Source organism: Phascolarctos cinereus, unplaced genomic scaffold, assembly GCF_003287225.1.
Source record: "Phascolarctos cinereus isolate Bilbo 61053 unplaced genomic scaffold, phaCin_HiC Scaffold_4;HRSCAF=312, whole genome shotgun sequence".
NCBI classification, from domain to species: domain Eukaryota; kingdom Metazoa; phylum Chordata; class Mammalia; order Diprotodontia; family Phascolarctidae; genus Phascolarctos; species Phascolarctos cinereus.
Window position 1 is genome coordinate 728,947,219 of NW_027555847.1, and position 26,412 is coordinate 728,973,630.

The 26,412-nt window shown below is 54.4% G+C and overlaps 2 protein-coding genes across 4 annotated transcripts in view; both read left to right on the forward strand.

Moving 5' to 3' along the window:
* Positions 1-1,238: 1,238 nt before the first annotated feature.
* LOC110201805 (zinc finger protein 69 homolog) lies at positions 1,239-11,503 on the forward strand. Of its 3 annotated transcripts, XR_002322576.2 has the most exons (5): positions 1,241-1,433; positions 6,288-6,395; positions 6,902-6,997; positions 7,593-7,654; positions 7,770-11,169. XR_002322576.2 is itself a non-coding variant. In XM_078151912.1 (4 exons), the coding sequence occupies exons 2-4, from the start codon at positions 6,341-6,343 to the stop codon at positions 11,381-11,383; spliced, it is 345 nt and encodes a 114-aa protein (XP_078008038.1). In that variant the 5' UTR covers positions 1,239-1,433; positions 6,288-6,340; the 3' UTR covers positions 11,384-11,503. The 3 variants fall into 3 exon arrangements, 1 of the variants encoding a protein (XP_078008038.1); XM_078151912.1 differs by lacking the exons at positions 7,593-7,654; positions 7,770-11,169 and adding an exon at positions 11,190-11,503 and having other exon boundaries at positions 1,239-1,433; XR_013485631.1 differs by having other exon boundaries at positions 1,246-1,433; positions 7,593-11,169.
* A 598-nt stretch (positions 11,504-12,101) lies between these two features.
* Positions 12,102-26,412, forward strand: part of LOC110201743 (uncharacterized) — a 39,853-nt gene continuing 25,542 nt past the window's right edge. Inside the window, 15 exon segments of the mRNA XM_078151861.1 lie at positions 12,102-12,945; positions 13,103-13,133; positions 15,901-16,007; positions 16,651-16,898; positions 16,984-17,184; positions 17,398-17,961; positions 18,159-18,230; positions 19,832-19,958; positions 20,186-20,281; positions 20,486-20,663; positions 20,801-20,984; positions 21,261-21,358; positions 21,638-21,666; positions 22,715-23,094; positions 24,370-25,893. Of these exon segments, the coding sequence (XP_078007987.1) occupies positions 12,141-12,945; positions 13,103-13,133; positions 15,901-16,007; positions 16,651-16,898; positions 16,984-17,184; positions 17,398-17,961; positions 18,159-18,230; positions 19,832-19,958; positions 20,186-20,281; positions 20,486-20,663; positions 20,801-20,984; positions 21,261-21,358; positions 21,638-21,666; positions 22,715-23,094; positions 24,370-25,893 (4,644 nt within the window). The 5' untranslated portion in view covers positions 12,102-12,140.

The window sequence follows — 26,412 nt, forward strand, 5'->3', positions numbered from 1 at the left end:
TTCCTAGCCAACATAACTAGTTCAGGGACTTCTCCGCCTGACCTCTCCACACGCACCAGAAAGCTCCTGACTGGGATAACCTGGGCGTCGGGACATCTTACCAGCCTTGGGCCCCCTCTTCATCACTACCTTCTGCCCTCCACTTGGGGAGAGGCCAGCTCAGACCCCCATCTCTCACCTGGCTGCCCTGACTGAACTTCTCCTCCCCCCTTGGCTCCTGTTGGGTGAGGTCTCCCCTACCAGACTAAGCTCTTTGGGGTGGAGGGGAGGTTCCTTTTCTGCATTGGCGTCCCCAGCCTCGGAATGTACTGCCCGCACCTCTGGTGCTTGGTCTCCCATCCGCCTTCGCTGTCCACCTGCGCTCCGACGGCCACGCCCCCTGCGAACCGGCTTGGGATAGGCTGAACCAGGGTGAGGGTAGCCAAGGTGAGCTAGAGGCCTCCGCCCCAAGTGTGGGAAGACTCCCGGGAATGGAAGAGCCAGAAGGCAATTAGGGGTTGTTCCCAGGAACACGAAGGCGGCTGAAGCGCGCGAACCTTGGTCGGACACGAAAGACGCCAAGGTCACCGCCGCATCCTGGCCATTGCCGGGCATCCTGACTTCTGGCCTGCCACTGGACTTCCATGCCTCTGGACGAGAGAGTGCGCAGCTGTGCCTCACTTTAATCTAACTGACCCCACCATGTCACTGGTCCTCTGCCAAGTGGAAAGGGGTACAGCCCCCTCCCGAGGCTCAGCACCGCGAGGGTGCACAGTAGGTGCTTAACGTTTACTTCTGCCAACGCCCTCCTAAGAGCCAGCTCCTCCCCCAGCCTCAGCACAAGCGGGGGCACACAGTAGGTGCTTAACCTTTACTGATGCCAGCACCCTCCTAAGCGTTCCCCCTCCCCCGCCCGCAGACTGTCCATCCCCGCGGCCACAGGCCAGAGGCTCTCAGCTTCCGAGGATTCTTTGCATAGTGCCCGCAAACAGCAGGTGCTTGCTAAACGCTCGCTGGCTTCTTGGTTAACGCTCTGAATACATTTACATCTCCTCCTCTCAAGACAAGCTGCGCCAAGGCAAAGGCTGCACCCTTCAAGGCAGAGGCTTGGAGAAATGCAGGATCCTGGGCATGCGCACACTCCCGCTCACGCCCTCCCGAGCCTCGGCACTACATTTCCCAGAAGTCTTTGCCTTTCAAAGCTAGGCGTCCCTCGCTTGCGTAGTTGTCATGGAAACGGATATGGTAGGCCCAGAAATCAGAGAGTCTTTCTTGGATTGGAAATTCGAACTGAGGAGGCGGGAGAAGAGTGGAAGCCTGTGTCATCACTTCCGCTTTTCCCTCTTCTCCCTCCGCCCCCGCCATCCTCGTCTCGCTCTTGGCCACTTCGGTTCCACTCTGTCCTCGGCCGCTGCCGCCGCCACCAGGGTCTGACCCTTGCGTCCTGGACCGGGGTGAGTGGGGCCGAGGCCTGACTGGGCGGAGGGGGCGAGACTCCCGGCGCCTGGTTTCGGAACCTTGAGGGAGGGGGCGGGAGGTGATTCGTCTTGGAGTGCCTTGCGCCTGCGCAGTTCAATTCCATGGTCTGGTCGGAGCCACGCCCCATCAATGAGCGGGTGTGCCCATTGGTCAGCATCTGGGGGCGCGACCAGGAGCCAATCAGCGGCGCGTCTGCTACCTAGCTCCTCCCCTGCGCGTGGCTTTCCTCTCTCTCCCCGTGCAGAGCTTTGTCCCTGCTTGGGCGGGAGAATCTGCTTGACCTCTGACCTCAGGCTCTGCCCCCCCCCACCTGCTGGGGCTCCCCACTGTCTCCTCCATCCTTTCCCTGTGTGGGGGTACAGTCCCTGTCCCCCTCACACACCTGCTGGGTCTCCCCATTGTGTCTCCCTTATTCCCCTGTATAGGGGTGCAGTCCCTGCCCCCCTCACACACCTGCTGGGGCTCCCCACTGACTCCCTCATCCTTCCCCTGTGTGGGGGTGCAGTCCCTGCCCCCTCACACACCTGATGGGGCTTCCCACTGTCTCTCCCATCCTTCTATGTGGGGGTACAGTCCCTGCCCCCCCATTCCTGCTGGGGCTCCTCCTGGCCCCAGCCCCTTCTGATGGGCCACGCCTGCTCGTCACCCCAGGGTGGCAGGATGGTTCCTCTCTGTGCCTCCGTCCCTCAGAAGTGCCTCCATGTCTGCCTGTGAGGGCTCAGGATCTGGGATCCTGAAGCTGTGGGGCGGCCCGGGCACATCCTTTCTCTCCGGGTTTCCCCTGCAGAGGCAGGAGTGCAGTGGTCACTTTGTGGAAGTGGATGGAGTCCTGATCAGGGAAGCTCCCTGAGGGCAGGGGCTAGGCCTGGGTTTGTCTTTTAGGCTCCTGGGGGCTTGGCTGGGGGCTGAGATTTGGGATCGGGCGGGTGCCCCCTTCCTCCACCCTGCGGCCCCACGGGTCCCTTGTGAAACTGTCGCCATGGGCTGAGTTATGCTCGGGGTAGCCCCCGAGCTCCCTGCAGCCCCTCATGCTCCCCTTTTCTCCCCCGGCTTGGCATCCTGAGGACTCTGTCATCCCCCAGCAGGAGAGAGCCTAGAAGAAGAGTAAACGGTCCGTGTCCTGACGGCAGGGGCCCACCGGGTACACGTGATCTTCTTTCTCAAATGGCATTTCTGCCCTCAGGGTGCTGAACCCCAAGAAACCAAAGCCATCGTAGAATCATATTGAAAAGTGGAAGGACCTTCAGACCCCATCTAGTGAGCAGCAGAAGCAAGATTCAAACCCAGGTCTTGGGACCAAAGCCTTCTTAGGGGAAGTGTGGCATGGCCCAAGGGAACAACTCACAGTCTTGGGCAAAAGTGGAGTGAGGCAGACCCCCCCTCCTGGGAGGGAGGCCTCCGAAGCTTCTTCCTGCAGCCCCTGGAGCCAAGTAAGGGCAGACATTCTGGGGCGCTCTCTCCCACAGGCAGCAGAGGAAAGGAGCCCCCGGGGCCTCTGCCTTCGAGGCTTTGGGGGGAGCCCCAGGGAGCCCTGTCTGGATTCTCCTCCCAAGACAGGGCGGTCAAGAAGAGTGCATATGGTGCATTGCCCAGCGTTAAGAGTCCCGTGCTGGGCCAGTGTGTGAAGCCTGAGCTGGGCCCTGGTTTCCTCCTGGGCCTCCCTCGTGGGTCATGGGGTGGTCTGCAGGCAGAATCATCCCTCATCCAGCAGGACTGTCTGGGAACTCCGGTCCGTGGGAGGCCCTTCCCTGGACAGAGTCAGCCCTGAGGGGATGGGCGGCAGCTGGCCCCCAGTCACTGCCAAACCTCAGTTTCTTCAGTTGTGAATGGGCTGATTGCATGTTCAGAATGCCTGCCTCACAGAGGTGAGGGACCCCCGGCTCTTGGATGTTGAGCAGACCTGGGGGGCTTTGCCAAGTTCTGGTGTGGATCACCAATGATAAGAGCACAGTTCTAGGGCCAAGGAGGGACCTCTTGCGGTTGTTTGGTTGCGTCCAACTTTTCGTGGCCCCATTTGGTTTGCCACGTCCTTCTGCAATGGATTAGGGCAACCAGAGGTGAAGTGAGCTGTCCAGGGTCACACAGTTAGGAAGTGTCTGAGGCTGGATTTGAACTCAGGTCTTCCTGACTCCAGGCCCAGCACTCTGTCTCTGGAGCTGTCCGACTCAGAGGTCACCTAGTCAGGTAAACTGAGGCAGCCTGGAGAGGCTGCCGTGACTCACCTGGAATTGTCAGAAAGTAGGATCCCCAGGTGCCCTGACTCCAGACCCAGGGGGCTTCCCCCGGCGGGCTCTAGCGGGGTGTGCCCGTAGTAGTTCCTGGAGTAGACATGATTCAGTAAGTCTGGTTGTTGAGCCAGCAGAGTGTGTGGGTGTCACCCATGTGAGTGTGGTGTTGGTGTGTGTGTGTGTGCCTGTGGGATGTGTGGTTGTGTGCATATGTGTGTGTGTGCGTGTGTCTATCTCGGGTGTGTGGTGTGTGCACGTGTGTCCATGCAGTGTGTACATGTGTGTATGTGTGTGGTGTGCAGTGTATGTATGTGTGTGTGCCTGGGGTGTGTGCACGCAGTGTGTACATGTGTGTGTGTGTGTTGTGTGTGCATATGTGTGTGCGCAGTGTGCACACACGTGCATGCAGTGTGCATGTGTCTGGGTTGTGTGGGTGTGTGCATGTGGTTGCATGGTGTGTGTGCCTGTGGTATGTGCATGCAGTGTGTACGTGTGTGTGTTGTATGCTGCATGCACATGTGCATGCAGTGTGTGCATATGTGCAGTGTGTGCATGTGGTACACGTGTGTGCATGTGTCTGTCTAGGGGGTGTGGGTGTGTGCATGTGGTTGCGTGGTGTGTGTGCCTGTGGTGTGTGCATGCAGTGTGTACATGTGTGTTGTATGCTGTAGGCACATGTGTGCATGTGGTACACATGGTGTGTGCATGCAGTGTGTGTATGTATCTGTCTAGGGGGTGTGGTGTATGCATGTGGTTGCATGGTGTGTGTGCGTGCAGTGTGTACATGTGTGTATCTGTGCAGGATAAATGAGAAATAATGAACCAGGAGAAGGCCCTAAGGTCCAGGGGGTGGGGCAGCCTCCTGGAGGAGGTGGCCTTGTAGCTGGGACCCACTGGAGCCAGGGAGGTCCAGAGCCCCAGGGGAGCAGTGAGGGTCAGCCAGACAGAGTTGGGTGTAGCCAGAGGCCGTGCTCACGGGCCTGAAGAGGACACGGGGCAGCAGGGGCTTTGAAGGGCAGACAGAGCACTTTGTGTGGTCCGGGAGTCCCCACAGAGCCCCCGGAGCTGACCGAGTGGGGAGTGACAGGGTCGGACGTACGTTTTAGGAAGCTCGCTTTGGTGGCTGCATAGAGGACGGGTTGGAGGGGGAGAGACTGAGGCAGGCAGACCCCCCAGCAGCCAGCGCCTCCTCCAGGGCTGAGGGGAAGGGGCCACGCCAGGCTGGGGGCGGGTCAGAGAGGTGCATCCACAGGCCTGGGCACCGGCTTGGCTCTGGGGGGAGACGCAGTGAGGAGGGAGGGAGGCTGGGAGGAGGGGGCGCCTGGACGCAAGGGTGGGGAGGGACCACAGAGCAGAGCGGTGAGGACTGCGTTAGCAGATAGCCTGAGGCCGAGAGATCTGGCCTCAGCTCAGGGAAGGTCACCCAGTCCAGAGGGAAGGGAGCAGGGGCCGCCCCCTGCCGACCCCCGAAGATGCCCTCCTACGGGAAGCCTTCCCCAGGATTCGGGGCTCGGTGGCTTAGTCGTGTCTGACTCATCGTGTCCTTCTCCAGCTCATGGAGCGTGACTTGTCCCCAGCTGGCAGACGCAGAGCCTTCTGATTCCGAGCCCTGCGCCGTGTCCTCTGGCGCCCCCTCGCACCTTCCCTCCCTGTATTGCTGCCTCTTGAGCCTGTCTAGAGGTGGCTGTGTGTCTGTTGGTTTGCACGTTCTCTCTCTCGCCATTGGATCGGAAGCTCCTTGAGGTCAGGGCTTGTCCTTGCCTTTTTGTATCCCCAGCGCTTAGCGCAGTCCCTGGCACACAGTAGGCCCTCAAGAAATGCTTATTGACTGACTGGTTGATGGCATGAAGATCCAGCAAAGGGGACTGAGAAGGGGCAGTCAGAAGGAGAGAGGCAGTGGCCGTGCCCAGGCTGCACAGAGTCAAGGAGAACACAGAGGGGGAAGGCCGCTGGATCTCCGCAGTCACTCTGCTGGGAGGATGAGCTGGGGAGCCGAGCTGCAGGGGGCTGAGCAGGGGGCAGAGGCTCAAGGTGGGGGCAGCCAGTGTAGGCAGAGGGGCCATCGGGGCTGCCCATAGAGAGGCCGGGCCAGGCCAGGTGGGGGGGCCGCCCATAGAGAGGTCACGCATCCAGGCTGGGTAAGGTCATCAGGAGCTGCTCACAGAGAGGCCCGGCGCTCAGGCTGGGCGTCCCCATCGTCTGTTTCTGGGCCTGACCACATCCTTAGGAAAGACACCGCCAGGCTGGATGGCATGTGCAGGTTAGGGGGCCAGGCCAGGGAAGAGGTGGTCACTGGACCCCTCAAGGGAGTTGTGGGGGCAGAGGAAGAAGGCTTCTATCTCCCTGAGAGGGACAGCCCTGCCCAGGGGTCCCCCAACGGAAGCTGATGCCCTAGGGTTGGTGGGGTGGGGAGCTGCTGTCCTTCCCTCCGGCTCTCTCTGCCTCTTGCTCACCTTCGCTTTTCTCATCATCGCCCCAGCGCTGCACCATGTTTGACTTGGATCCCCCACGTGGCGGGTGTGGGGCATGGGCATGGCCCCATGGGCCCTGGCTCCAGTCCCAGGGATGGCCTAGCGAGCACACGTGTATTCTGACTTCCAGGAGTCGGGGACCTTCTGGAACAGGCGGAGTGGCAGCAGCTGGTCCCTTCTCTGATGGAGCTGTGTCACCAAGCGGTGCTGGAGACTTATGGGAATGGCTCCTGCCTGGGTGAGGAGCTGGGCTGCCTCTGGGCTGGACTCGGGAGATGGGGTGGGGGTGGGGGCCGAGGCTGCAGACTGCCCGTCCTTCTGCGGCAGCCTGACCAGGGTGTCCAGAGGCTCGAGAGGAGCCTGAGTGGGTGCCCTGGGGTGGGTTGGGGGACAGCACCCCCAGCCTTGACGGCAGGCCTGCTCCCTGGGCACTCTGGGTCATCGCTCCCCTTCCTCTGTGGAGCCGCTTTTGTCTTCAGCTCTCTGACCCATGGTAAGTAGTTAGAGAACACCTGTCTGGCTGGCATTTGTGGAGCAGCTGGGTAACTCGTTTGGGCCTACCCTCAGCCAGGGAGGCTGGTGCTGTTATCCCCATTTTGTAGATGAGGAAGCTGAGGCAGGTGGGAGGTGAAGTGACTGGACCATGGTCACAGCTAGAAAGTGCAGGAGGCAGGATCTGAAGGGGGCTTCTCCTGGGCCGAGCTGGCCACCCTCCCCCAGCACTTTCCCATTTTCAATGAGCAGGACCGGCAGTTTCCAGGCCCCCTGTGATCTTCCGGTTGGAGCGAGGGGAAGTGCCTTGGATGCCCGAGGGGGCCAGCCCAGGGAACCCCTGTGCAGGTGAGTGAGAAGCCCCTGGCATTCCCTTCAGGCAGAGTGATGACAAGAGCTCATGTTGAGAGCACTCAAGGTTGGTGGAGGGCTGTAGGAATAGTGTGACCCTCACCAGAAGCCCACAAGGCTGGCAGGATTCGCACTCCTGTCTTTGTGATGCCAGGCCCAAAGTGCTCTCCTCTACCCCAGAGGGGTCGAGCACAGCCTGCAGGCCAGTGTGACCCAAATCAGTGGAAACATCATTGGGAGCTATTTGACAAAATAAATAAAAATGCAGTAAAATGCAGCTACTGGGGTCCCCGCCTTGTGCCGCCATCTGCCTCCCAGGCACAGACAGCCAGGCTCCGTGATGTTGTTTAGCCCTGAGGTTATCTGAGACATCGTGAATCAAACCCAGGTCGGGAGCATCCGGTGTGGGGGCGAGCCTCGTGTGGCACCAACCTGGCGACTCCAGGGTGGGTAGCGCTGGGCAGCCACAGGTCGGAGCCAGTGCCAGGGCTGAAACCAAACCTACCTGGGTTTGAGTCCTGCCTTTGACACGTGCCGTGTGACCGTCAGCCAGTCTACCTTTCTGAGCCTCAGTTTCTTCTTCTGTCTTCAGGATTCTGTGAGGCGCGAGCAGGACAAGGTGCATAAAGTGCTTTGAGATGCAGAAAGCACGTGGTAAATGTCAGTTGTCATCTTAATGATGGTGATGATGATCGCACACGCTTACTGTGTGCCAGGTACTGGGCACAACAGCCACCTTAGTGCTGTTACTGTTCTCTCCATTTTACAGAGGGGGAAACTGAGGCAAATGGAAGCTAAGTCACTTGCCGGGGTCAGATTTGAACTCAGGTTTCCCTGTCTCCAGGCCTGGCACTGTACACTGTGGTGCCCCTTGCAGCCCCTGACAACACTCCACCCCATCTTTTTCTCTTCCCCACCCTGATATCTGTTAGCAAAGCCAGAACTGAATTTTTGTCTTGAATCAGGTTAGGTCTTTCTGGATTAAAAGTGATTCCTGTAAGCAATGTGCAGTTCCTTTTGCCTCTCAATCTAGTCTGTCTCTTCTCCCTTTCGTTGGGGAGTTCCTGCCCTCTCTGTTTAGCTTTACTCCATTAGGGTAGGAGGGAAGCCCCCACAACCCTGTCAGGGCAGGAGGGAGGGACCCACAACCCCCACAACCCCATGAGGGTAGGAGGGACGCCCCCACAACCCCGTCAGGGTAGGAGGAAGGCCCCCACAACGCTGTCAGGGTAGGAGGGAGGGACCCACGACCCCCACAGCCCCATGAGGGTGGGAGGAAGGCCCCCACAACCCTATCAGGGTAGGAGGGAGGGACCCACAACCCCATGAGGGTAGGAGGGACGCCCCCAAAACCCTGTCAGGGTAGGACGAAGGCCCCCACGACCCTGTTGGGGTAGGAGGGAGGTCCCCATGACCCCCACAACCCCATTAGGGTAGGACGGAGCCCCCCACAACCCTGTTAGGACCATCTTCTCTCAAACCCGGCTATGAGAAGTTGCAGGTTCTGCCCCATTCTTCCCTGTCCACCAACATTCTCCTGCTTTTGTCCTCACGTCTCTTCTGTCCCAAGCTCCATGTCTGTGTTTCTTATTTACTTCTTAGGCACCTTGGGAGGCATTCAGGTTCTGAGGCATCTCAGCCTCATCTGCCCCTTCTAAGCGTCAGTGTCATGGGGCTTCCTCCAGTGCTCAGACACGCTCCTTTTTCTGGCTTTCTCTAGACTCTTGTGTTTGTCTCTCACCCCCTCCTCAGTGTTGTCTTTTCCTCAGAAATGCTGAAGGATGGAAGTTCTTGGTTGTCAGCCTCTCTTGCCTTTTGGAATATTCCAAGCTCTCCTCTCATGCATGCCAGGTCTGATGGGATCCTGTCTGACTGTCAGTCCTTGGTGCCTGAGCTGCTGTTTTCTGGATATTTGCAGTAGTTTTTCCTTTTGATGTGAAAGCTCTGGATTTGAGCTGTGATATTCTGGAGACTTTTCCTTTCAGGGGGTGATTGGCGGATTCTTTATATCTTTGCTTTGCCCTCTGGCCCTAGTAGACCTGGGCAGTGTTCATTTAGGATTTCTTGAAATAGAGTGTCCAGACTGTTTCTTAAATCATGGTCTTCTGGGAGTCTGGTGATTGACGTGATGGTAGAGAAGGAGGCCTGAGGCATCTCTGTGCAGTATAGAGGGAGGACTAGAGTCCTCCCCAGTCATGAGAATTGACTCTGCCTATAGGGATCTGTGGGAGTGGAGGGAGATGGAGAGCAGGTGATGTGCTGTAACAAGGAAAAGAAAGGAGCTCCTCTAGTCTTCTCGAAGTAAAAGGGCTATGGCAGAGTGGCCAGGGTGGGAAAGAGAGGAACTGACGTGGGAAAAGGAAGGCAGGGACCTTGTCGAGTGGGGAGAAGGGGCCCCACTGCATAAGATAATATTCCGTGGCTGGAGAGAGGGGTTCTGTGATGGGAGATGGGGCCTGGACAGTGGCCACAACCAGCTAACTTGGTGCTTAGAGAGACCCTTTGTCCTGCCCCCGGGGACTTTTGATGCCCATCCAAGGGGGTGACGGACATCCAGAAGGATGGGAAGGCCTTGACGTAGCGAGGACGTTTGGTGGCGAATGGGAAGGAACATGATGGTGGGGTGGATTGGTACATGATCAGGGACACAGAGAAGCTTCTACCATGGGCGATGCTTCAGACAGCAGCCAAAAGGGCAGAGTCGAGATCTCCAAGGCAGTAACCTTGACTTGTTGAAAAGAGGGAAGCCAAAGTAGGCAATTTGGGAGCTTTAATCCCATGAACAAAATGGAGCCTAGAGGAGGACTAAAGTAGAAGAACCGTGACTTAAAAGAACAGTCTGGAATAGACTGAAGGGGAAGAGAATGCGGGGGAGGATTTCTTAGAAAAAGGGGCAGAAAATGAATTTAAAACCTAACAAAAGAAGTTGAAGGGAAAAAATAGTACTTTACTTGACTGAGGAGAAAAAAAGAGGGCGAAGAATTAGATAACTAGGTCAATGGAAGAAAGGAGAAATGATTGATATGCTTACTATGGCTCCACGAGTGGGGGAAAGAGGTAACAAATAGGAGGGGGTAGTTTAAGGCTGAAAGGCAAAAAAACCTAAACAAAAAACCCTTTGCCTGTTCTCAAAGAGCTGAGTGTAGTGGGGGAGACAACATACAAATAAGTATGTAGAAACAAGCTGTAGACAGGATTCATTGGAGATAATTGATAAAGGGAATGCATTAAGGCTAAAGGCTTACTATGTGCTAAGCACTAGAGATATAAATACAAAAGACAAGTCCCCCATTATTAATATTCAACAATGCTGCCTTTTCTGAACTTGGAAGGAATGAATGAAAACTCACTCATTCAGCCCTTGTCTATAGACTGAGGCCTCTGTTGAGGGTGGGGGATCGCAGTGCTAAAGTGGAGCATGTCCTTGTCCTGAAGAAACTCCCACTCTAATAGAGGCAGGCAAGCTATAGGGGAGGATGCTGACCAGGGAGGAATAATTGGGTGTGAGCAGTTAAAGGGCAAGGGAGTGGTGCTATAGGCCAGTAGGTTCAGACCCTCTCCAGTAGTAGTAGAGGTATTGATCCGTTATGTTTCCAGAGCTAGAAAAGAAGGACCGATTGCACCCAAGAGGGCACACTCTTGGTTGTAAGAAAGTTTTTGAGATGACCGATGTGGTCTGCAGTCTGAGGCACTTGGCAGTCAGGACGGGAGGGAGTTGGGGCAGATAAAAGGGTTATGTCCTCCAGGACATGGTTTCTGTTCTGGAGTGGACAGCATTAGCTGGGGGTGAGGAGAAGTAATGTGAAGTCTGGCTGGGGCCACCTGGATTATATGGGACATGTGAGGAGTCCACCGGTCAGGATGGGGAGCATCACAGGACCTTGAATTTTGTCCCAGTTTGGGCATAAATTTGCAGATTACTTGGCTTCTTCAATGGGAAAAGTAATAACTAATCTCAGAAGGATCCATGGGAAAGGTTTTTATGAACCGCAAATGGCTATGCAGATATAAAACAGCATTTTCATGATTTTTTTCTAGCCTACAAAACTTGAAAATTGTGTTCCTAATTAGAAAAGACAGAACATAAGATGAAGGAAAGTGCAATTCCCCTTCTCCCCAGAAGGGGGAAGTACCGTTTCTCTATCTCCTGTCTGCCTGTCTGGCTAGCCATCTAATTTATTGTTTTCAGATGGTGAGGTGACAGCTGAAGCCAAGGAATCTGCTTCAAAGTTGGGAATGTCAGTTGAAGACTCGTCTCGGGAAGGACGTGCCAGGGATCGTCTTTTGGGCTCCAGTTTGAAACATGCTTCCAAACCCACTCCCACCATGGGGAGGCAGAAGCACACTGAAGAAAAGCCGTGGAGGCAAGTCAAAGTCAACTGAAGGAAATCCAACAGATATGGCGGGAGCTTGTCTCTTAGATCAGCCCTTTGTCCGCAGTCCCCAGTAGCAGTGGAAAAGGATCTCCACAAATATGGGGCCTAGAGAAAGAACTTGAGAGGCTTTTCAGATCTATGATGATGATAAATTAAAATTTAATTATTGTTGTTTATTATTGACAATTTCATACCACTTTAAGGTTGACAGTGCCCTTGCAAATCTTCTCATTTGAGCCTCACAACAACCCTGGGAAGGAGATACTGTGATTGTTCCCATTTTACAGATGAGGAAACAAAGAGAGGTGAAGTGACTTCTCAGGGTCCCACAGCTAAACAGTGTCAGAAGCAGAATTTGAACTCAGGCCTCCCTGACTTCAAGTCTCATGCTTTCTCCACGTGCCACCATGTGGCCCAGTTATGCACACAAATGATATTTTAAGTGGAAAATTCTAGATTTAGAACCTTCGATATTATCTAGTTCATTCCACCACTACCCACTCATTTTGCAGACCATTTAAATTAGCCTCCGAGAAATGAGTTGGCTAGCCCATGGTCATTGTAACCCTGACCCTCCAGCTCCAGTCCCAGAGTCTTTCCATTGCAATACAACCGTGAAATTATAATTCAGAACTTATTGAACAGAATAGAGTACACACTGACAAGTCATGAGTTAAGAACATCTTTAAACCACAGCTTGTCTCCTTCCTTCCTGTCACAGGATTTGTCCTGGAGAGAAACCCCATGAATGTAATGAGTGTGGGATGAACTTCCAACACCATTCACAGCTTTCTAGGCACCAAAGAATTCACACTGGAGAGAAGCCTTACGAGTGTAAAGAATGTGGAAAGGCCTTCAGTCGGAACACACAGCTTTCTCGTCATCAGAAAATTCACACTGGAGAGAAACCTTATGAATGTAATGAGTGTGGGAAGACCTTCCGTGAGAGCAAGCAGCTTTCTCGGCACCAAAGAATTCATACTGGAGAGAAACCATATGAATGTAATGAATGTGGAAAGACCTTCAGTCGGAGCACAGGACTTACTGAGCATCAGAGAATTCATACTGGAGAAAAACCTTATGAATGTCATGAGTGTGGGAAGACCTTCCGTGAGAGCAAGCAACTTACTCGACATCAGAGAATTCACACTGAAGAGAAACCTTATGAATGTGATCAATGTGGGAAGGCCTTCCGCTGGAAAACAGAACTTACTTCCCATCGCAGAATTCATACTGGAGAGAAGCCGTATGAGTGTAATGAATGTGGGAAGGCCTTCCGCCTCAGTGCACACCTCATTCAACATCAGAGTATCCACACTGGAGAGAAACCTTATGAATGCAACGAATGTGGGAAGGCCTTTCGCTGGATCACAGGACTGACTTCCCATCACAGGATTCACACTGGGGAGAAACCATATGAGTGTAGCATATGTGGGAAAGCCTTCCGCTGGAGAACAGTTCTTACTTCCCATCACAGGATCCACACAGGAGAAAAACCATTCGAGTGTAATGAGTGTGGGAAGGCTTTCCGCCTGAGCAAACATCTTATTCAACATCAGAGAATTCACGGTGAAGCCTTTTGAGTGGCAATGCCTTGTAAAGTGAATGAATGTGAAGATTTCAGTCAGGACACACGCTGAAATTTAGAGAATTCAAACTTAGGTAAAACCCTGTGGATAAAGAAATCCCCTGTGTAGTGTCCTACAGCAGCTGTTTTTCTTTTCAGGTTTTCAGACGCCTGCCAACCGCATCAGGAGGTAACTTAGACAAAGACAGCTACTACTGTGTTCTCTGTGAATCTGACAGGCACTTGCTTCCTCAAAAGCACTCCTCAGGCATCTTCAGAAGCATTATCCTCACTCTTCACCTTCCCTTCTACCACAGAGGAAGTATTCCCCCTCCTTGCTGAAGCCAAATCACCTGCCCTTCTTCCTGGAGGACCTTACTTCGGCCGTTAGTAAGGTCCTCTCTCTCTCTCTCTCTCTGTGTCTCTGTCTCCCTCTTTCTGTCTCTGTGTCTCTGTCTCTCTCTGTGTCTCTGTGTCTCTGTCTCTCACTCTGTCTCTCTGTTTCTGCCTCTACCCACCTGCCTTCAGACTAGCCAAAACTAGATCCTTTACCCCTGGTTTCTTTCTCAACCCCTTTGCTGAAGTTGCTGTAAAAGAGTCTTCAGTGATCTTCTGATCACTCAGTGCGTTGGGTGCTTTGGGAGGGTTGCTTATCTTCCTCTCCTCCTCCCATACAGTGAACCTTCTTAGTTTCTTCCCGGTTCTGTCTTTTTCATGCACTCAAAGTTCGCTGTCCCCTGAGGTTCTCCCCTTGGTCCTCTTCTCTACTTGCTCCCTCTTTTAGGAATCTCATTCACTCCTTGGAGAAGGGACAAGGTGGCCTAAGCAGCTGGGGAACTCGAGGATAGGACCCCTTTGTACTTTTAGAGACAGTTATCAAGCTTATGCCTAGGGACCAGTCAAGCCTTTAGTGAGCGTTTGATAAGTGCCAGGGACTGTGTTCAGTGCTGGGGACACAGAAACACCCTCTCTCCTTCACCTTTCACATCCAATCAGCTACCGAGTCTCCCCATCCCTGCCAGTGCCCCACAGTGGGTCCCCCTCCCTCAACTGGGTGATACTGCTGAATAGCATCTCCTTTCTGGCCTGCCCTCCGTCTTTCCCCTCCAGTCTGCCTCACACTCTGCTGGTCTAATCTTCCTCAAACAGCAGCCTAAATTTGTGGCTACTGCTCACCCCTTTGTCCTTTGGCCTCGAAGATCCTCCCAAACCTCATTCCCGGCCTTACCTTATGCCCTGACATTCAGCAACACAAGGCCCTTCTTGTCCCCCAGAAGTCTCTTTCACCTGTCGTGGATCCCAAGATCCTGGAATTCCCCTCCCCACATCTCCACGTGGATTTAGAAGCCCATGAGACTCAAACATCCTCATCAGCCCCTCAGACCTCACTTTGACGGGTTATGTCTGGGCTGCATCCACAAGTCCTGTTTCCTCTGTCCTTGGTTTCTACCCCAGGAACTGGTCTTGGCTGTGTGCTGGGCACTGTGTTAAGCCCTTGGGATACAAAGAAAGTCAGAGACATGGCCCTTGCCCTCAAGAAGCTCACCATCAGAACTCCACAAAGGCATAAGGATTGTTTCCTGTGTTGTCTGGAGACTGAGCATCACGGCGTTTGTGGTATGGAGAAGCCCAAGAGAAGGGACTCCCCAGTAGTCCTGCATTGTTTCCTTGGACCTTTCTTCTCTGGAGTCCTGCTGAGGGTCAGGGGTGTATGGGGTGTATGGACGACTAGCACCACTGGTGTGCGGGCTTGCCAAGCCCCTTCCAGGGCCATTCATCCACCTTTGGTGGCCACCTCACCCGTGGTTCCAAGAAGCTGTAGCACGTGCAGTGTGGCCACACCCTGGCAGAACCATCTCGGCAGATGGCTAAACCAGGTTGAGGATAACCGATGGGCCTCAAACCGTTGGTGAGTTAGGGAGATGTCTGCCCCGAGCACGTGAAGACTGCTCCCGCTGGCAGAACAGGCAGGTATGAACAGTTTGTTCTCATGGGCCCTGAAGGTGGCTGAAGCAGGCACCGTAGAGTGCTTAGAGCTTGGCCGAACATCCCGGGCCATCACCAGTCATCCAGTTTTGTCTTGTCACTGGACTCTGATGACTCAGGAAGAGAGATCAAGGCTGACTTTGTGCAGCTCTGCCTCTCATTCTCCCTCATCTCATCCCCTTGGAATGTTCCTTCTTTCTCCCCAATCTTCATTTTTTCCTTCACTGCTGCCTACAGATGTCCCAGTCCTCCTCCATCCTTAGAAACAAAGTGTACCTTCCCCTAACCCTGCCAGCTCCTCAGGCTGCCATCTTCATCTCCTCTCCCTGTCACAGCCGAATTCCTGAAAATCAACCACGCAGATTCACCGCCTCCACTTTGGCTAACCTCTCCCCCTTCCCCACTCAGCCAAGATGATTCTTCCCAAGATTATTACCCTACTTGGTAAGCTCCCCAGGCTTTCCTCAGCCCACGTTCTTCTGACCATCCCCCTTGTGCATATACTCTACTTCCCGGTTTTTTGTGACCACTCTTGCCTGGCTTTCCTTGCCCCCACTGTGGCTGCTCATGTCTCGCCCGTGGCATGCCCCCTAGGCTCTGCCCTCCTCCCTCTCATCCCATGAGCTCCCACAGATTCCTTTGTCATCCCTACTGTCTTTATTGAACGTGGCATCACCACTTGCCTAAGCGATTCCTCCAGTCCACTGTCCCTTAGGTGTGTCAGATGTCTAGACCAGACCTCATTCTCTTCCCAGACCGACCCCTCTTTCCAACCTCGTTTCTGTTGAGGGCACCACAGCTTGAGTCTTTCTCTCTTCTCTCTCCCTCCTTAAATTCGGTTACCAAGTCTTGATAGTTATGTTGGCGCAATATCTCAGACTTCAAGGCTTCCTGAGACAACACAAGTGATGTCAGATCCAAGACCCTGCATCCCAGAGCCCCAGGAATACCCATGCCCCCTGGATCACCAGCCCTGCTTCCATCCTAACCTCTGCTGCCACATTGTGGAGTGCTGTCCTCACAGAGAAGGGACTCAGTACCCTCGTCAACATCTGCCCCAAATGCTCACTTCTAACAGGTGGGTAAATTGAGGAGCCTTGGAGTAGTGGCTCCCCCTCCCCCCACCCCAGATCACTGGTTTGGCTTGGCCATCCATCTTGGGGAGTAGCCTAGAGATGTAACCCAGCAAGTACCTCTGTATTCCCCCTTCCCCACCAGCAGCTATGGAAGACCCTGAAATGTCTCTTACCAAAGTCCTCGGTACAAATGGTTCAGCATCGGAAATGCACATTATTTTATCAGTGGAAATGATGTTAAGAAAGACTCCCGACCATCTGATCTGCGGCTGTACCCTAGGGACCACGGGACCTCTCCATCTGACCAGTAGTGGACACCTTCCGTGTGCGGTTTTCTCCCCCCTCCCCCATTAGAATGTGAGCCCCTGGAGGGCAGGTGCATCCTGTTTTAGTTTGTATCGGAGCAATCCCTAAATAAATGCTTCTTCATTCGTTCCCCCCCGCAGCCATGGTGCCCATGCAGGCCTTTCTCAGTAGCCTCCCAGCTGGACTCCCACCATTCCCGGCTGCCAAGACAATCCCCCAAGCCTGGCCAGCCGCGGCCCCCTCCCCTCTGCTTCAGCGGCTTCAGTTACTGCAGGAGGAAAGGAGAAGAGCTCTGACTTCTCCGTCTGACATTCACGGCCCTTTGCAACGCGCCCCTAGCCCACTGGGGGCTTCTCGTGACCGCGTTCTCTGAGTCCACCGAGAGCTCTCTGGTCAACCTGGGCCGGATAGCTTCCCTGGAAGCCAGCCCGATGAGAATGAGGATGAGCTGGAAAGGGGTGCGGTGTAGACGGTGTGAACGGTCTTTCCGAGTCCCCGAGAGCGGGGACCAGAGTTGGGGCAACGCGGAAGGATCGCGGGAAGGGGAGCCAGGACAGGGAGAGACGGAAGAGCAGGCACAGAGGGGGGTGACGGAGATTTGCCACGAAGGAAGGCCTTTCCCTAAAGGTACTGGAACTTGAGTGCTTGTTCCCCCCGCCCCGATTCCACCAGGTTCCCGCCCATTGCAAGGACTCCGCGCGTGCGCACACGCCGCCCGGGCCTCAGGACTACACTTCCCAGAAGGCCCGCGTGGAGACTCCGGGCGGGGTTTCGGCTAGATCTCCGCGGCGAAGACACTTCCTGCCCTCTGCTCCTAGCCATCGTGGGCGCGCGTTCGCGACAGCCTCAGTTCTGCTCCGTCCTCAGCCGTCGGTCCCTGGGGATTGAACCCTGGGGTCGGGGTAAGAAGGAGCCGGGGCCCAGGGCCAGAGCTGGGTGGATGGGGGAACCGGGTTGGACCCGGGCGCCCGGGAGTTGGGAGCCTGAGTTGGGAGCCTGCAGGGAAGGAAGGTGGGCGGGGGAAGGGTGCAGAGAGCCGCACCTGAGCTGTCAGACTGCTAGCCCCGCCTCCGGTCTCTCCCTCAGCTCCATCACCTCCGCGAGCGAGCCAGCCCATTGTTTGGAGGTGAAGGAGCCAATCAGCGGCTCTCCTGTGGGAGAGCAGGTGGGAAGGGCCAGGGAGTAGTTGCACCGCTAATTGGCTCCCGAGGCGGGCCAATGGGTGCACCTGCTCGCGGAGGAGGGGCGGGGCGAGGGCAGCAGGCTGTGTTCTGTAGACCTATCTCCCTGAGAGCAGCAGCCTCCCAGGGCACCCACACTGCTCCCCCTCCTCCACCTGCTGTGGCTCCCCAGTGCCTTAGGAGAGACCCCAGCCCCCCAGGGCCAGCCCTCTTTCCCAGGGCACCCCACACTGCCTTGCCTCCCATGGCCACATCCAGCCAGACTGCATGCCCCTCCTTCCTGGACGCTCCCCACGCTCTCCCACATCCTTGGCATCCACAAGCCTGTCCCGGGTCTGCCCGCGGTACCCCGGGGTGGTGGGCACAATACTGGCTTTCTCATGGCTCCCTTTCCATTCTCAGCCCTGCGTCGGCCCCAGAGGAGGAGGCGGGCATGGCGCCCATGCTCCAGACCGCGGGGACCCCCCTGGTGAGTGAGTGACCGCCTGTCCACCGTGGCCCTTCTCTCGCGGAGCCCGGGGCTTGAGAGCTGCCCCACATTCTGGGGGAGGGGAGGCCCCCGGGGTCCCGAGAGGGTCAGGGAAGGTGCCCGGGGAGGTAAGTGGCACAGCTAGGGCAGACCTCCCAGTCTCCAGGCCCTCAGTGGGCCCTCCCTCGCCTGTCCAGGCCCGAGCACACCGCACTGACCCCAGGCCCCGGCATGGGCCCCTTCTGGGAGGCCAGGAGAGGAGGAGAGAGGTTTGGCTTTTGAGTCCACTGGGGCCTTGGCCCCCTCTGTGTCTGGTGGCAGGGATGTCCCCACTAGAATGGCTGCCGCGTAACCAAGCCTGCAGCCAGAGAGGCTGCCAGAGCCTGGGAGTGAAGGAAGGCCGGGGCAGTGGCTGGAAGAGGGGGTGGTGGGGAGTCCAACAGGAGGGGGCAAGTTAGGAAGGTCTTCAAAGGCCAAACAAGGTTTTGTATTTGATCCTGGTGGTGAGAGGGAGGCCGCTGGAGCTGGTGAATGGGGGGTAGTGACTTGAGGCAGGGTTGCCCCAGGCTGCTGCAGCCTCATCTCAGGAGGAGGGGAGCTGGTGAATGCCCCCCCAGGCCCTCGGAGCAGTGAGTCAGCCTGAGGGAAATGGGGCTGGGGGCTTCCTCCTCCCAGCAAGCCCCACCCTCAAGGGGCTTATTCATGGCTTCTGCTGGGACCAAGTACTGATGATTGGTGGGGGAGGGGATCAGGATAGACCCCAAAGACAGAAGGAAGGGGAGGGCAGGCCTTGTAGGGAGAATGGTCAGTGCGTGGAAGAAGAGAGGTTCTCAGGGCCACCTGTAGGTGCTTGAGCAAAGAAGGGACGTCATCTGCCCCATGCCAGAGAAATATCCTTCTGGCAGCGGCCGAGGGATGGATTGGAGATCAGAGAGGGCGGAGAGGGAAAGGCCACTGGCCACACTGCTTATGAGGTCAGCATCAGTGCTGTGCAGTAGGTGATAGGAGAAGGGACCAGAGTCTACAGAAGATGCCCCTGATGCCCCTGCCCCACCCCAGCCACACTTCCCCTGACCTCCCCTAAACCCCCTCAACTCCCTCCCCTGATGCCCCTGGCCCTCCCAGCCCCCTCTGACCCCCTCAACACCCCCTGACCTCACCAGCCTCCCTTGATGCCCCTAACCCCCCCTAGCCTCCCCAGGCCCCTCCCCCGGTTCCCCTGACCTCCTCTGCCCCTTCCCACGGCCTCCCCTGGCCCCCCTACCCAACCCTCCTGGCCTCCCCTCTCCTACTTCTGCCATCCCTCTCCTGGGGAGCTGACGGACAAAGGTGACCGTGAATACATATGTGGTGATGCTGCCTCTGAATCAGCACTCCCAAGGGCCACCCATGCCAGAACAAAATGTAATTGGGAAATATTAGACCAAACAAGTAAAAATGTGGTAAGCCTAGATAATGTTCCTTTGTGGCTTTCTAAGTCAGGCTGTGGCCCCCAGGGATGGACGCCAGTGGTGGAGGGGAGCCTGAAGGCCTGGCTGTACCAGCACCTTGCTGGCTGCCAGCCTTGCCCAGACTGTAGAGCAGTTACAAGAGCATTCCTTTCTGGGGGCTCCTGAGGGCCTGTCAGCTTCTCTGCAAAGCACTTAGCCCAGTGCCCCACAAACAGTCGGTGCATAATGCATGCTGATTCCCTTCCCTTCCCAGACTCTATGACTGGCGGCCTGCTTACTTGATTTCAGATAAAGGGCTGTTCCCTTTCCTTTGTGGCGTGATTCATAATGTGGAGGGCGGTATGAGCACCAGAATGCCTCCCTCCAAGGCTTCGGGAAGGAGGGCATGCCAGCAAACATAAAGGTCTTTGGTGTTTCAGAAACCAGTGATGTTCAGAGACATGGCTGTGACCTTCAGCCCAGAGGAGTGGGGGCACCTGGGGCCCTCTCAGAAGGAGATGTACCGCCAAGTGATGCTGGAGAACTATGGGAACCTGGTGTGCCTGGGTGAGGACCCCTGCTGCTCCTTGGCAGGGCGGTCACAGGGAGGGCACGGGTCGCCGGGAGATGGGACCTTCCTCGGAGCCCTGGTGCGGCGGCCTCCCCGTGGCGCACCCCCCTGCGGCGTCTCCCCTGAAGTCCCAGCCTAGGCCCCGCACCCTGCAAGGCTCTGGGCCCATCTCCCCTCCAGTGGGGCGTGTCTCTGAGCTCCCCTTCCCCATTTCTCCGAGCAGGACTTGCCCTTTCCAAACCTGACGTGATTGAACAGCTGGAGCGAGGGGAAGCCCCTTGGAGGCCAGAGGCAGATGTCCCAGGAGGCAGCCACGCAGGTGAGTGGGGCGCCCCCGGGCAGGGGAGACCCCCTCAACTGTCCTTTCCACGACTGGCTGGTTCTCTCTCCTGCAGCTCCCTGGCCTGTGGGGTCTCCCTCCCCTGAGCCTGGGGCTGTGCCAGCATGTGCCCACATGTCCTCGGTGGCAGTCTCTGACGTGTTCCTGTAGGAACTTTGTTCCCGGGGTGTTGGTGGCCTGAAGGCTCTGTCCTGGGCCCTCTCCTCTCCACTGACGTGTGGGGCCTGGGGACGTCATTCACTGCCCTAGATTCAGCGACCGTACCTGGGCTGGTGATCCCCCAGCTGTGTCTCCTGCCCCAGCCTCTGCCACCCTCCGGGCTCAAGCCTCTCCCTGCCCGGGGTCCCCGGAAGCTGAGCAGGTCCAGAGCGGGCTCATTCCCCTCACCCCACCATGTCTTTTCCTGCCAAGGGCAGCACCTTCCTCCCTCCCCAGGCTCACCTGCAAGGTGACATCCCCCATGCCTGTCTCTCGCTCCCCGTGGCTGTCCTGTTGCAGAATGGTTTTCCTTTGTAACGTCTCCTGTACTTGCCCCCTTTGCTGCTTCGGCATCGCCCGCCTAGTGGACTCATCATCCCACTCCTCAACTCTTGGGGTCTGCCTGCCTTCGGCGTCTCCCCTCCTCCCTCCAGCCTCCACTCAGCCGCCACAGGGCAGGTCTGACCTGCCCTCAGACTCATCAGTGAACTCCAGGGCTCCCATCACCACCAGGGCCGGGTCTAATGTCCTTTGTTTGGCATTCAAAGCCCTTCCTCCTGACGCTTCCCACCTTCTGAGCCTGCTTACATCTTATGCCCTCTCAGTACCCCATGGTCCAGTGATGCTGACTGCCTGGCTGTTCCAAAGAGAACATTCCATCCCCAACTCTGGGAGGTTTTGCTGCAGTCCCTCATGCCTGAAGCATTCTCTCACCTCACCTCAGCCCTGCAGGTCCTTGCTAACGTCTCATCTCCTGCAGGATGCCTTCCCTAATGCCCTTAGTACAGGTGCAGCCTGCCTGAGAATACCTCCAAGCGACCCTGATACCTCCTCCTTGTCCATGCTCACTTGCTCGCTGTGAGCTTCTTGGGAGCCAGGCTGATTGGCCTTCCTTTGTAGCCCCAGCACGTGGGACAGCGCCTGGCAGGCACACAGTCGGCTCTTACCAAATGCCTGCTGATACAACTTGAGGCACACCAAGTCGGGCTGTGCTCACTGGCACCTCTGTTTCTGTATCATGCCCTGTTCCTTGGGCACGTGGGTAGTGTCTAGGCTCTGGTCTGAAACATTGGGCTGCGCTCACACCTTCCTGCCAGGGGCTTCCACTGATGTTGTGACGTGCCCTATTGCTTTCAGAAAGATGGCACCAGTGCCCAGCTCCACCAGTGAGTGGACAAGCACTCATGAGTGTTTACTGTGTGCCAGGCGCCATGCTAAGGCTAGAGATGCAGAGAGGTGTGGAGAGCTCACATTCTAAAGGGGGAGGCAATGTGCAAACAGCTACGTCCCTACGCGTAAATGGGCTGATTCCAAAGGGAATCGTAGAGTGGAGGAGGGGGGAATTGGGAAGGTGGGATCTGTGCTGAGGTTTTTCTGGCAGAGACCCCAGGAGGCAGGGATGAGTAGGGAATGCATTCCAGACATCACAGACAGACAGAAGCAGGAGATGAAGATCACATTCTAGGGACAGTGAGGAGGCCCTTGCCTCTGGTTCCTGGAATGTGTGGAGGAGAGTGAAGTGAAGGAAGCTGGAGAGCTTTGGTGAGGGGCTGTGGCTGCCATGTGGACTGTCTCACATTCAGTTCTGGTGGCATAGGAAGGCACTGCAGTTTATTGGGTGGAAGAGCAGAGAGGCCTTGACTTGGTCGGATCTATGCCTTTGGAATCATAGTGGAGGAGAGGCTGGAGAGGGGAAGGCCTAGAAGACCATGCAGTGTACGGCTGTAGCAGAGGAAATGAGGGAGGAGGTGATGAAAATAGAAAGGCCGAACTGGCTGAGAGAGTGCAGGTGTGGTGCGGGGGCGGGTGAGGAGCTGAGAATCCTGGTTATCAGGAGGAAGAGGAGAGTACGCTTCTCTCAGAAGCTCAGTCCATGTCCTTTTGAAAAGGTTGATTTTTCAGTGTCCACAGATGCAAGGAAAGGGACTCAGTAAGTTGGGGTCATTTCACTGTGCAGGAGAATGATGCAGTCAGGCTTGTGATTTGGGGGAATCCCTTTGGCAGCTGAGACAAGGACGGGAAGAGACTTAAGGCAAGGCAGTGGATCAGGAAGGTATGAAAACCCACTGGGCGTGGTGAGCTTGTGAGAGCTGAGAAGGGGCGACGTGAGAGAGGGCATCGAGGCAGCGACTGAGTGTGGGATGAGGGTGAGGCGTGGAGGAGGAGGTTGCCTCGCAAACCCCCATCGCCAGAAGGGTGTTGGGTCCTTGGCAGAAGTAGGGAATTTCTGGAAAGTGACTTCAGCCTCGGAGCCGGGGTCTGTGCTGGGGAGGCCCTGGCTGGAGAGACGTGTCTCAGTTTGGAGCACCACACCCCAGCAAAGGCCCAGACGAGCCAAAGCATTTTCTGAAGAAGGTGACCGACTTGGGGAGGACTGGAGAGCACGCCAGACCAGCATTTGTGCAAGGAGCGGGAGGTTTCAGCCGGAGGAGAATATTGAGAGGGAAGAAGAAGGCTGCCTCACGCGCATGAAGATGGGATTGGCCTTGTTCCTGGTGGCCCCAGAAAGCAGCACCAGCAGTCATTTGGAGGAGGCAGATTCGGACAATGTTTCTGACAAGCTGAGCTCTGGAGAATCTGTTCTGCCTCAGAAAGTTGGTCTTCTTCCACTTCGGGGTCCATAGGCAGAGCTGGGGTGGGGGAGAGCCCTAATGGGGATGTGGTGGAAGGGATGCTGGGAGGCCTAGCCCTCCCGCCCTCTGCTCCTCTGCGTCTGCCGTGCTGCAGCTAGGCTGGTGAGTGAACAGACCATCAGGGTTCTGGGTGCAAAGCGGTCACCCGGTGGCTGTTTGCCAGATGGATTGAAAAGGGGGAGACATAAAAGTCTGGAGATGGTGTTCTACAGCCCGTGGACAGTCCTGAGATGAAGAGGGCCTAGCTTCTCATCCTTGACTGTCTTTATAAACTCTGCTCATTCTGGGACATTTCTTCTCATCCTCATTTGTTTTCATAATCTGCTCTGCTGGTCAGAGAGGTCGTGCTGAGGTCAAGTCCTGCGGTCAAGGCCCCTCCCTAAGGCGAGACGTTGCAGAGAAGGGCCCAGCCTGCATCTGTGGGGGAGGTTCCTGGGTCACCACCAGAGAGATCTGTGTGCCTGCTCCCCAGTAATCCTTTCTCTCTGTCCTCCTTCCTGGGCAGATCGATCTTGTCATTTGTGTTCAGCTGTCTCTTTTCCTGTGCTCACTGTAAAGTACAAGACTTCATTTGTGATGCCTTGAGTCGAAGCCACACAGACTTCATTGGTATTCTGTCTAGGTCCCCTGTTCCATTCAGATCACAGCTATTTATATCAAAGTAAGGCCTTGTTCTTCACTCCATGGCTTGTATTTTCAGTATAGCTTTAGGAAGTAAAGTAAGCCTTAATCAATGACCCTTTTAGGTAACAAAACTCTCTCAAATTTTGCCATTCTTTGGCACAAGTCAGGTTGATTAATATTGTCTTTCTTGACCACAGATGGCAGAGGTTGGAGCAGTGTTCCGTCATGTAAAGATTTTTAGTTTTTATTGAAGGAGGAAACAGAACATAAGAGAATTCATGTAAAATGTCAAGAATAGCAGATGTTTGCATTTTTTGTTTCTTTCGGGTCAGAAGCGTAGGGCCAAAGCCAAAGAGTCATCTCCACAGTGGGGCCTTTATATGGAAGAAACATTTCAGAAAACACTCACCAGGCATTGTCTCTCTGTCTCGAGCTTGGGAGAAATCTGGGGAAATGATGCTAGATTAAAGAGACAGCAGAGGGGCAGCTAGGTGGTGCAGTGGATAGAGCACTGGCCCTGGATTCAGGAGGACCTGAGTTCAAATCCGGCCTCAGACACATAACACTTACTAGCTGTGTGACCCTGGGCAAATCACTTAACCCCATTGCCTAGCAAAAAAACAAAGAGAGAGACAGCAGAAAGATAAAAAGCAACATACTAGACAAAAAACTGTCACTCAAAGGAAACCTTCCAATGAAGCAAGAATCCATAAATGTAATAAATGTGGCAAAAGCATCAGTCCATGGCCAGGCCTTTTTCCACAACAAAGAGAACCTGTAGGAAACAGCCTCCATAAGTGGGAAGCACATGAAAAGGATTTCAGGCTATATTCAGCCCTAAATAAAGGTAACAGAATATGCTCAAAGAAAATATTTTCTAAATTTAAAGAATATGGGGACTTCTTCAGCAATGATACAGACCTTATGGAAAATCATAGAATATATAATGGAGAAAAAACTTCTGTATGTAATGAATATGGGAAGGGCTTTTTTCAAAGGATGTGTCTTATTCAGTGTAAGAGAAGTCATACTGGAGAGAGACCTTTGGAGTATAATCAATGTGGGAAGTCTTTTCACCAAAGTGGACATCTTATTCAACATCAGTCAATTCATACAGGAGAAAAACCTTATGAATGTAATGAATGTTTTAAAGTTTTTCACCTGAGCACAGGACTTATCGAACATCAGAAAATTCATACTGGAGAGAAACCTTATGAATGTAATGAATGTGGAAAAGCCTTCCGCTATAGCTCGTGTCTTACTTGACATCAGATGATTCATACTGGAAAGAAACCTCATCAGTGTTATTAATGTGGAAAGGCCTTTCAAGGCAGCTCACAGCTTACTAAACATCAGAGAATTCATACTGGAGAGAAACCCTATAAATGTGATGAATGTGGGAAGGCCTTCCGCCATAGTACACAACTTATTGCACATCAGACAATTCATACTGGAGAGAAGCCTTATCAGTGTAATGAATGTGGGAAGGCTTTCCACCAGAGTTCACAACTTACAGCTCATCAGAGAATTCATACTGGAGAGAAACCTTTTTAATGTAATGAGTGTGGTAAGGCCTTCTGCCTGAGCACAGGATTTAGTGAACATCAGAGAATCCATGCTGGAGAGAAGCCTTATAAGTGTAACGAATGTGGGAAGACTTTTCGCCTGAACACACAACTTACTGTACACCAGACAATTCATAGAAGAGAGAAACCTTATATGTGTAGTGAATGTGGGAAGGCCTTCCTCCACAGCTCATACCTTACTCGACATCAGATGATTCACACTGGAAAGAAACCTTATGAATGCAATGAATGCGGGAAGGCCTTCAGGCACAGCATTCAACTTACCCGACATCATCGAGTTCATACTGGAGAGAAACCTTATAAATGTAGCGAATGTGGGAAGGCCTTCTGCCAGAGTTCACAGCTTACACGACATCAGAGAGTTCACCCTGGAGAGAAACCTTATGAATGTAATGACTGTGGGAAGGCTTTCGTGTTAGCACATACCTTAATCTACATCAGAAAATTCATACTAGAGAGAAACCTTTTGAATAGAAGGAATGCGACAAGGCTTCCTAAGAGACTAGAGATCTTATTCAATATCAGAAATTTATCCTTGAGAGAAATCTTGTGATTTTAATGAATGTAGCAAAGCCTGCCTTTAAATAGGATTGATTCAATATTAGGAAATTGATAATGGAAAGAAATATTATGAATGTAATGATTGAGGGAGAACTTTTCTGCAGAGGAAATACCTTTCTTATCATCAATTTATACTAGTGAAACAATCCTTATGAATATAATGAATGTGAAAAAGACTCAGCCCAAACAACTTATTGATCTTGAGATAGTTCCAACTGGAGAAAAGGTTGATTGTTAGGATTTCTGTAGCTTTGAAGTTGTAAAGAACTTTTAAGGTCATCTGGTCACAGAAGCACAAAATTTGAGAGTTGGAAGTGATCTCAGGGCCGTCTGTTCCAATGCAGTCACAAGGCATCCCCACTATGATGTTTTAAACAGCCTCTGCTCAAAAACCTTACAGGAGGAGGATCCTACCATTTCTCATGGCAGGTCTGGTGACTAAAATTATTACAGTTATTCCTAGTATCAAAACTAAATTAACTTCTTTCTAGCTCCAGCCCATCACTGC

What these genes read in the sequence shown, in the direction of transcription:
- LOC110201805 (XM_078151912.1), top strand. Translation starts at nt 6,341, where the DNA reads ATGGAGCTGTGTCACCAAGCGGTGCTGGAGACTTATGGGAATGGCTCC. An exon ending in TGGGAATGGCTCCTGCCTGG is followed by an intron (nt 6,396 to 6,901) that starts GTGAGGAGCTGG and finishes TTCAATGAGCAG; the next exon opens with GACCGGCAGTTTCCAGGCCC. An exon ending in CCCAGGGAACCCCTGTGCAG is followed by an intron (nt 6,998 to 11,189) that starts GTGAGTGAGAAG and finishes TATTGTTTTCAG; the next exon opens with ATGGTGAGGTGACAGCTGAA.